The 11,114-nt window shown below is 48.7% G+C and overlaps 1 protein-coding gene across 2 annotated transcripts in view; it reads left to right on the top strand.

Annotated features, from left to right (window-relative positions):
- The window catches only part of ATP1A3 (ATPase Na+/K+ transporting subunit alpha 3), a 128,156-nt gene extending 124,331 nt beyond the window's left edge, over positions 1-3,825 (top strand). For both annotated transcript variants that reach the window (XM_063942367.1, XM_063942368.1), the window contains 2 exons: positions 926-1,017; positions 2,188-3,825. In XM_063942367.1, coding sequence (XP_063798437.1) covers positions 926-1,017; positions 2,188-2,216 — 121 coding nt within the window. In that variant the 3' untranslated portion in view covers positions 2,217-3,825. The remainder of the gene's footprint in view (positions 1-925; positions 1,018-2,187) is intronic.
- Positions 3,826-11,114: the final 7,289 nt, after the last annotated feature.

Raw genomic sequence — 11,114 nt, forward strand, 5'->3', positions numbered from 1 at the left:
GATATGAGGCGCAGTCTATGAGGCGCTGAGGGGAAGCAGCGGTCTACCTGCACTGGCCTTGCGGGATATTATTATGTAACATGTAATACAGAACATTACACACGTGAGAGCTCTTGCTACCGCACGGGGGCGCGCATTTACCCGTGTTTGTTTCTAGTGGAAACGCCCCCCCCCCGGCAAATTCCCGGATCATGTGATCCAGGAATCCTACCCGGGTAGCTTACTGGGTTGAACACGAGTTCAACCCGGTAAGCTGTGCAGTGTAAACGGAAGCCGTGTCGATGCGACACGGCTCCCGTTCACAGTGTATGGAAGGGCGGCGCTGGGAGATCATGTGATCTCCCAGCGTCACCAGCAGCGTCACCAACCTGGCAATATGCCGGGTTGGTGTGCGCAGTGTCGCGTCCGTGTCGCGTCGCAGCCGTGTCAGGCTCCCAGGTGTGACCCGTGCTAGCTAGTGGAAAAGGGGTATTATTGAACCACCTTTTTAGAGGCAAACAAGACTTATCTGTTTACCATCCACAAATACCCAGACAGAGATGAGCTTTCTACTGCTATAATGTGTGTATAAGTAACTGGTGTGAGCTGGTCACTGATTTTCTGTGCTGTAAACTGCAGGTACGGTAGGTCTATTAACAGGAATTAGCTGACTGGGTTATCTATTACTCAGATATAATTAATCAGACGCAGGCCGGGAGCATGACTGTTGTGTAGAGAGATGTCAGATTAATCAGGCATATAGAAAAACATTAGTTTCACATTTTATTTTTGCAACTTTTTGAAACTTGCTGGGTTTTTTTTTCTGCCAACACCCTATTTAAATATACAGGAAAAACAAAAAGACACACTGACCACGGAAATTCTGATTGTATATCACTAATCGGCCCAGTGAACTGATAAATATTTGCTTTTACTCTCTACATAGGCCCAGTTGGTGGTTCTGTGCCTTCCCATACAGCTTCCTCATCTTTATATATGATGAGATCCGGAAACTAATCCTTAGAAGACACCCAGGAGGTAAGTGGGGGTACAGTGCACATATAGGCCTGCAGCCCAGGTTAGCGGCTCTGTAAGTGAGAGGGGTAGAGGCTGGGGTGTGTTTCCAGGATTGATGACTTCACAATGAAGCCATACCAAAGAAAGGTTAAATGTAGGGATGTCCTGACATACTGTATGCGTTATGAGAGATCCAAGTCTCCATCGTCATTGTAGCAAAAGATACAGTATAGGACAAAATGTGATAGGGTGCTTTTTGACAAAAGTGGCAATTCTTCCAGACAAAAACCACTAAAAGGCCATGTTAGTTGAAAGAGGGGCATCTGCTCTTTAAAAAAAGGGTTTACTGTAAATGTACGTAGGGGATCCGGTCTGAAGATCGACAGTGTCTAGGTCGACAATGTTTAGGTCGACCACTATAGGTCGACATGGATGGAAGGTCGACAGGGTTTCTAGGTCGACATGTGCTAGGTCGACAGGTCTAAAGGTCGACATGAGTTTTTCACATTTTTTTTCTTTTTTTGAATTTTTTCATACTTAACGATCCACGTGGACTACGATTGGAACGGTAAAGTGTGCCGAGCGAAGTGGTAGCGGAGCGAAGGCACCATGCCCGAAGCATGGCGAGCGAAGCGAGCCATGCGAGGGGACGCGGTGCACTAATTTGGGATCCCGGTCACTCTACGAAGAAAACGACACACACAAAAAAAATCCTCATGTCGACCTTTAGACCTGTCGACCTAGCACATGTCGACCTAGAAACCCTGTCGACCTTCCATCCATGTCGACCTAGTGACTGTCGGCCTATAGTGGTCGACCTAAACATTGTCGACCTAGACACTGTCGATTTGATGAACCACACCCTGTACGTAGTGTAGTGCAGTTCCTGCAGGGGGTGGGTCTCAATGACACAATTGCATCCTGGTATGATGTCACCAAGTCCTGCTCTCTCTGAAACAATTGCATCCTGGTATGACGTCACTAAGACATTAACTATTGAGAGGACCTTTATGTAATTTGCCTCTCCTCCATACGAACACACCTGCAATGCTCAGGACGAGCCCTGTCTATAGTGGCAATAAGCATTTGCCTTTGTTTTCTTACATTTCACAAATGTGTCTTAAATTTTGCTTGTTTTTGAAAATATACAGATATGCCATTATTAATATACGCATATGCTTTATTTTACAGGTTGGGTAGAAAAGGAATCATATTATTAAATTCCCAGAGACACATCTCCCAGACCTGGACCCTCTCCAACCTCCGAATCCCCCACCCTCGAAAACAAACAACCAACCCAAGAAAAAATAAATAAAAAAATAAAACAACATTAAAACCAACCCCTAAAAACATAAAACAGGATTTCAAGAAACGTAACGCCCGCTGTGAAAGCAACCCGCCCGGCCTTCTGTTCCAGATTCCACTTTGGTTCTTTATCAACTCATTTCTCTCCCCCTCCCCCCCTTTTTTTCTGTAAAATTATAAATATATATATATTATATATAAATATAAATAGAGCCAGGATTTTTGTTCTCTTTTTTTCTTTTCCATTTTATGATTTACTTTTAATGTTCTTAAAGGAGGGGGAGAGAGAAGGTGAATGAGGGGGAGATACAAAAACCACACACAGTGGGGGAAGATACGGGAGAGTGAACCCTTCACTGCCGGCAATTCTGGTATTGAAGGAGAGCGAAGGCAGTGGGAGTGGGAAGGAAAGGCGGAGAGACGAGATATATAGGGGGGCTGCAATAGAACTCACTTCCTATTACACTCGATGCTGCCAAACGCTTGTGAACACAGCTCTGCGTACACTAGTAATGAGCCGTTTCATCGGCTATAGGGTTAATTTGGGGATTTGTGAGGGCACCAGTACTGTGGTCACATGACTCTTCATGAACAATGTGTCTGGTGAACAGCTTAGGGTCTTCAGGGGCATTAATAGAGCCCTGTTAACCCCTTGACTTCCAGGGAGACCTGCAGAGCATCTCTCATATCGAAGTCTTATATGTGTAATAACCCCCCTTCACCCAACCACCTGCTTACTATTTCTCCATTTCTGATGTACTCGGTCTATATGAGAATGAGAGGTACATGTATATCTGTGTATTAGGAGGGGGTGAGAGGTATGTGTCCAACTGTCTGTGTATTAGAAGGGGGTGCTAGGTACATGTCCTGATGTCTGTATATTAGGAGGGAACGCAGAGTGTGTGTGTCTGGAAGCTTTGTAAATCGGAGGAAGAGAGAGGTACAATGTCCCTGTTTAATACGGCAAAGCCTGCGGAAGAGAGAACCGAGATTGGTTATGAAGTATGATGTAATCCATGCAGTGGCACAACAGTGGTTCCGGGCTTGGAAATATATTTGGAAAAGCACTGGTAGGGGAGATAGGAACGTAGGAAACGGGTGGTCGGTATAAATCAGCTGTAGATGTTGACAAACCCGAGAACAGAGCAGCAGCTTTATTCTGGCAAGATGTCAGACACAGAACATGGTTGTCTGGCCAGAAGTGAGCACCGGCGAGTTTGAATGGTGAAGGGGCAGTAGCCGTCCGCAGTATGGGGTAAGAGGTCAGCATAGCCTATGTAACAGGAAATGTGTGGGTTTAGCCAAAGATGGGCAAAGTTTCTCTAGGGAAAGGAAGTGACCCTGGTGTCTCTAACGGGGAGTGTTGTTTGCGGTTTGTGTCTGTTATGTGTCTCCACCCCCCTCTCGCATTAGTTTTTTGTCAGGTTGTCAGATTTTTTATTTTATTTTATGATCTTGTGTTTTCCTGCCATTTTCTGTGATTTACAAAAATAAATAATAATTAAAAAAAAATACCCCAAAAAACTGCACAAGGACTGGTTTCTGGTGTATTCACTGAAGGAATGAAAGTACCAATGTGAGAACATGCTTTCATGCAATAGGAACGCGTGACAAATACATAGGAGTGTGATTGCACGTTTTTCTTTTGTATTTTCAATCTGGTGGAAATGTAAAATGTTGTAGTGACTTAGAGAAGAGTAACGTTGGATATTTCAGAGAAGAGTGAGCGCTTCATTCTGCATAGATGTATGCCCTATGTTAATGTCTCTTCCAGCCAGGCTCAGGAAATGAGGAGTGCAGAAGAAAATTGCTTCCTGCAGAAACCACGAAATCCAGTACTTTTCTATTCGTAAATTGTGTCAAGTGCTTGTTCATACTTTATATTGAATTTTAGCTTTTTTTTGTCCATTTAAAAATGGACCTAGTGCCGTCACTAGACATTTTAGTGCTGTGTGCAAGAAACGACATTGGCGCCCCCCCCCCCCCCTTATGTAAAATAGGGGCAGTGCGCGCCGTAGGCACGCGCAAAAAATATAGGGGCGTGCCCACAAAATAAATAATACCAATTCATATTACAGTGCACAGTAGTCTCTATTATTCAAATTACGCCGCACGGTAGCGCCACTACACCAGGTAGAGCCTCTTTTACACCTTACGGCGGACAGATTCCCCTTTTCTGCAGCGGGGTACACTGGGGTTCCACAGGGATAACATCAGGGTGTAGAGTAGGATCTTAATCCGAGGCACCAACAGGCTAAAAGCTTTAACTGTTCCCAGGATGCACAGCGCCGCTTCCTCTATAACACCGCCTCCGTGCACAGGAGCTCAGTTTGTAAGTTGGTGCCCTGCAGGCAGGTCAGTAACAGGGGGGCTGCTCCAGCATCCCTGAAAAGAGCTTTTATAAGAATAGAAGACTTCAAGGGCTGCAGCAGAGGCACTCACAGTGCTAGATGTCATTCTGACATCTCATGCTTAAGCTCCATCACCTCCCCCGGTGGCGCTGTATACTCCCGCACTCTGGTTGCCGGGTACTTACAGCGGAGGGCTCCGATGCTGCCTAGCACACACACACCTGCCGCTGCTCTCCGGGTTCGCGTGGCCACACCAAGGGAGGAGGTAAGAGGGTCCCCCAGGCGGGACCCGCTGCAAACCGCGATCCGGCGCGGCCTTTGGGAGACGGGCCACGCGCGCTGGCATGGACACTGTGGTAGTACAGGGACACCACTAGACCACCAGGGCAAGGGCACAGGTCGGATTACTTTATTAATCCATTTTACAAGGCCTGCAGTACCCGGTGGTGAGGTCCAGCAAGGGGATAAGGCTCTGACCTGTAGCCCCTCGCCCAGGCGCCATCTAGAGCAAATGTTCCCGCCCTGGAGCTGCATCTCTCTGTCTCCCTCACTCCCTGTCAGCGTTTGGGCACCATTACACACATGCTGAGCTGACTTTGGGACTGCTGGGCACTGTCTCCTCTGAAAAGCCACCTGCATCATCAGCGCTGTGCATTTACAGGACACTTAAGTATTCTACATGTCTTTAGACAGTGTTAGTTTAGAAACAGTGCATTACTGCAGGGTTATTTAGTGCAAGTACCCTGTGATATACATCCAGTCTTTACTGTGCATTGATATATCTAGAAGCTTATATAGCTTTACTTGGTGTTACTTAGTATTGCTAGTCCAGTGCAGTTTTATGGTTTGTCATAATTTCTGCATTGTACATGTGACTGTGTGTGCATATAGCTGCTGTGTGATATCTACTCCGTGTATCTCACTCATACTGCTATCCCTATATTCTGTACCCTGAGGGGGGCTAAGTGCATCAGGGTTTTTGTTTGATATAGGTAGTTCACAGGATATACTTATTTTGTATTTTTCGCTGTGATTTTCAGTCACCATATACCTCTTGAATCCTCTGTTTGTGCTGTCTCACTGCACAGGGGGTTCTTGGTCAGGTATTTTATCTGCTGATATTGTACTGTGTTGCCCGTGGTTTACGCTTTCATATCATGTCAGTTGCAAGGGGCGATAGTTCCGTGGCTGATCTCGCAATACGCGGTGATGATGCCGCGGACTTATTGGAGGATAACATAGCAGCTGAGGGTTCAGGTTGCGGCAACGGGGGCACATCAAGACCCGTCTTGGGCTGCTTTCTTTACTTTACTGACTACGCTGGTAACTAGACTCGCGCCCCCTATGGGACCTCCCGTGCCTTTACAGCCACATATTGTCCCTGCGGTTAATCCGCCATGGGCAGATCTCCTGTCCACTCAGTTACAGCAATTGAATAACTCATTGGCTAAACAGAAACCTAACCCTCGCCCACCTAAGACCAAGGGGTCCTCTAAGCAGGCCATTACTTCCTCACAATCCACTCATGTTTCGGATACTTCTTCCGATGAAGATGGCGAATATACTGACCCCTCAGACACTGATGCAGATGCTTCTGATGGGGAATCTATTTCACAGGTGGATGTTCCTGACCTCCTGGAGGCTATCAGGCTGATTCTTCAAACTGATGATGAAACAGAACCTGCAGATACCTCTAAGAAACCTGATAGGTTCAAACGTCAGAAGGTTACTAAATTAGTTTTGCCTCATTCTGACCACTTGGTTGACATACGTCAGGTATCCTGGGAGAATCCAGGAAAGAAAGTCACACCTTATAAAGAAGAATCTAGCTCGCTATCCCCTCGCTGCGTAGTTAAGTAAAAATTGGGAAACGCCACCGCTGGTGGACTCAAAAGTCGCTCGGCTGGTGGTGTCATCCACTCTACCTGTCACTACCGTCACCTCTCTGAAGGAACCGACGGATAAGCGTGTGGAGGGTTGCTTAAAGTCTATTTACACACTTGCAGGAGCTGTGCATAGGCCCACTATTGCGGCTTCTTGGGCTGCAGAAGCTATTGCAGCCTGCGTTTAGGAGGCGGAAGCGGAGCTGTCGTCTAATTTTCCCGATAATGCTAGACAATGTCTTTCATATATTGTTACAGCCTCTCATTACATTCAGGAGGCGGCTTCTGATGCCGGTGTTCTGGCGGCCAAAGCGTCTACTACGTCCATTCTGGCTTGCCGGATTCTCTGATTGCGGTCCTGGACTGTAGATCTGGACTCTAAAAAAAAAAACTTTGGAGGTGCTCCCTTTTAAGAGGAACATCCTTTTTGGAGAGGATCTCAACAAGACTGTTGCTAACTTAGCTTCTGCTAAGACTACATGTCTACCTAGTACTGCTCCTTCGTTCCTTTCCACCTCCAGGTAAAGCAAAGGGTCAGGCGTACCCGAAACAGTCTCGCACTTCCAAAACCAATAAGCCCAAACCTAAGCGTGCCTGGGCTGCTCGTCAGCCTGCTTCCAAAACAGACAATACTGCTGCATGACGGGGCGGGCTTCCCCCTGGGGGTACCCAGGGTGGGAGGTAGACTTTTACGGTTTACCCAGGTATGGTTGAGGACCACTTCGGACACCTGGGTAAGGCAAGTAGTCACTCATGGATACGCCATATCCTTCAAGAAATGTCCCCCTCATCAATTTTGCCTGACAAACATCCTTTCGGATCAGGTAAAGGCAAAAACTCTTCGTCTGGTGGTACAATCCCTCCTGGACACAGGAGTGGTAGTGCCAGTGCCTCTGGCTCAGAGAGGCAGGGGGTACTATTCAACGCTGTTCCTAGTCCCGAAACCGAATGGTTCCTCCCGGACCATTCTCAACCTCAAGTCTTGGAACAAGTTTGTGAGGGTATCCAAGTTTCGTATGGAAACTCTTCGCTCTATTGCTCTGTCTTTGGAGCCAGGGAACTATATGGTATCCCTGGACATACAGGATGCTTACCTACATATTCCTATTGCCATGTCGCATCAGCAATACCTGCGGTTTGCTTTTGGAAACTTCCATTATCAATTCCGGGCCGGACCTTTTGGATGGACCACGGCTTCGCGAATCTTCACCAAGGTCATGACGGTGATGACGGCCCTGCTCCGCTGTCACGGTATCAGGATCCTGCCGTATCTGGACGACTTGCTGATCCTGGCGAATTCCCCAGAAGTTCTCCTCCGTCATCTGGATCTGGCGGTCAAGCTTTTGCAAACCCACGGGTGGCTCATCGACTGGAAGTAATCATCCCTGGTTCCTGCCCAAAGCATGGTGCACCTGGGGGCTTTGTTGGACACACACAACCAGCGGTTGTTCTTGTCACAGGAGAAGGTCCTGAACCTTCCGGACAAGATATGATGCTTCCTCTCTCACCCGCAAGTGTCGATACACTCAGCGATGCAAGTACTAGGCCTCATGGTGTTGGCTTTCGACATGGTAGAGTACGCTCAATTTCATTCCCACCCTCTTCAGAAGCTGATTCTTGCCAAGTGGGACGGCTTGCCTCACCGGATCAGGTCTCACATGATCTCCTTGTCTCCGGAGATTCGTCTGTCACTGAGCTGGTGGCTACAGGACCAGCAATTGAGCAGGGGTCGTCCCTTCTGGATCTCCAACTGGGATGCCAGTCTGAGGGGTTGGGGTGCGGTGTTGGAGCAACACTTTCTTCAGGGTCAGTGGACCAGGGAGCAGTCTCTCCTCCCGATAAACATTCTGGAATTGGGGGCGGTGTTCAATCCTCTGAAACTGGCCCAGCATCTGATACAGAACAGGCCTGTTCAAGTACAGTCGGGACAACGCCACCACGGTGGCGTACATAAATCATCAAGGCGGCACTCAAAGCCGCATGGCAATGATGGAAGTGTCAAGGATTCTTCAATGGGCGGAACGCCATCTGCCAGCCATATCGTCAGTGTTCATTCCGGGGGTCCTCAACTGGGAAGCGGACTTCCTCAGTTGTCAGGACGTACACGCCGGTGAGTGGAGCCCTCATCCAGTAGTATTTCAACTCCTAGTGGACAAGTGGGGCCTACCAGACATAGACCTGATGACGTCTCGACACAATCACAAGGTTCTGGTCTTCGGAGCAAGGAATCCTCAAGCAGCGTTCGCGGACGCACCGGCAATTCCATGGAACTTTCGGCTGCCGTACGTGTTCCCTCTGGTGTCACTCCTGCCCAAGGTGAAAAGGAAGTTCAAGCAAGAAGGAGGAATCCTACTTCTGATCGCTCCACCATGGCCCAGACGGCATTGGTTCTCAGACCTAAAAGGTCTCTTGTTAGAGCGTCCTCTTCTGCTTCCGCAACGCCCAGACCTCCTCGTTCAGGGCACTTGTGTCTACCAGGATTTGGCCCGGCTGGCTTTGACGGCATGGCTCTTGAACTTCAGTTCTGAGGAACAAAGGATTTTCTGAGGCGGTCATTCAAACTATGTTGAAGGCCCGTAAACCGGCTTCTGCTCGGATTTATCATTGGGTCTGGAATTCTTACTTTGCTTGGTGCGCGTCTAACAATCATGACGTATACAAGTTTAGTACGGCCAAACTTTTGGCTTTCCTGCAACAGGGCCTGGACTTGGGCCTTCGCCTGGCCTCCCTCCAAGTTCATATTTCTGCCTTGTTGGTATGGTTTCAAAGAAAAATTGCGCCTGCCTGATGTTCATACATTCACTCAGGGTGTTTTACGGATTCAACCTCCCTATGTCCCGCCTGTGGCTCCTTGGGATTTGTCGGTTGTTCTGGAAGCATTACAAGAGTCTCAGTTTGAACCTCTTGAATTTGTGGACCTTAAGTGGCTTACTCTTAAGGTCTTGTTTCTGCCGGCTATTGCCTCTGCTAGACAGGTTTCAGACTTGGGTACCTTGTCCTGTCGGTCACCCTTTCTGATTTTTCACCATGATCAGGCAGTTCTCCAAACTCGTCCTGGTTATTTGCCTAAGGTGGTGTCGGCTTTCCACCTTAACCAAGAGATTGTGGTTCCGGCCTTTACCTCTCCAGGTTTATCCTCCAAACAGCGGTCTTTGGATGTGGTACGGGCTCTCTGTATTTATGTGAAGAGAACGGCTTCGTTCAGGAGATCTGATTCTCTCTTTTTCCTTTTTGGTTTTCACAAACGTGGCACACCTGCAAACAAGCAGACCTTGGCCAGATGGATTAGAATGGTGATTGCACATGTTTATGTACAGGCTGACCTTCCAGCTCCTGATACCACATCAAAGCCCATTCTACTCAGTCTGTTGGACCTTCTTGGGCGGCCCGCCGTGGTGCAACTCTTGAACAATTGTGCAAGGCGGCTACATGGTCCTCAGTGAACACCTTCATAAGGTTCTATGCCTTCGATACTTCCGCCTCCTAGGATGCCTCCTTTGGACGCCGAGTTCTTGTGCCCTACTACAGTGCGTACCCTCCCATGAGGAACTGCTTTAGGACATCCCCGATGTTATCCCTGTGGAACCCCAGTATACCCCGCTGCAGAAAAAGATTTATGGTAAGAACTTACCATTGTTAAATCTCTATCTGCGAGGTACATTGGGCTCCACAGGGCGCCCACCCTGACGCACTTAGCTTATTTGGGTTTGTGTGGCATTAGCCGCTGACCCCTCCTGTCGTGAGAATGTGGTGTATGTGGCTACTAACGGTTGTCGTCTCTTTTACCTGCTACTGCATTGGACTGGTTAACAAAACTGAGCTCCTGTGCACGGAGGCGGGGTTATAGAGGCGGCGGCGCTGTGCTTCCTGGTAACAGTCAAAGCTTTTAGCCTGTTGGTGCCTCGGCTCAAGATCCTACTCTACACCCCGATGTTATCCCTTTGGAACCCAGTGTCCCTCGCAGAGATTTAACAAAAGGTAAGTTCCTACCATAAATCTCCTTTTTACACATTACAGCAGACAGCGTCCCCTTTCTACACATTACGGCAGACAGCGTCCCCCTTTTTACGCAGTACGGCAGACAGCGTCCCCCTTTTTACACAGTATGGATAGACAGACAAACAATAGATGATACTTAACATATCTCCGCTGGCTGAGGCAGTCAAGCTCCTCGGTGCTGGCAGCTCCGGAGGGAGGGGCACTCGGGAGCCGCAGCAGCCCAGTGTAATTGCTGGCGGCGCCGCATGCAACTGTCCCTCTCCTTCCGCACTGGCTGGCCGCCGCCGCTGTGAATGCTGGGATGAGGGAAGCGCATCCTAGCATTCACAGCAGCGCCGGCCAGCAAATGCTGAAGGGGAGGGACAGCTGCAGCGGCGCCGCTACCAATTACATAGCGCTGCTGCGGCTCCGGAGTCCTCCTCCCCTGCCCCCGGAGCGGCTCCTCTCCTCCTCCGGCGCACACAGCTCAGGCGGCTTGTAGTGAGTCAATTTGACTCATTACAAGCCTCTGACATGGAATGCTGGCAGTTGCGCCCTCAGGGCGACTGCGCTGTGTGCCAGGCACACACGTAGTTACGGC

Source organism: Pseudophryne corroboree, chromosome 10, assembly GCF_028390025.1.
Source record: "Pseudophryne corroboree isolate aPseCor3 chromosome 10, aPseCor3.hap2, whole genome shotgun sequence".
NCBI lineage: Eukaryota > Metazoa > Chordata > Amphibia > Anura > Myobatrachidae > Pseudophryne > Pseudophryne corroboree.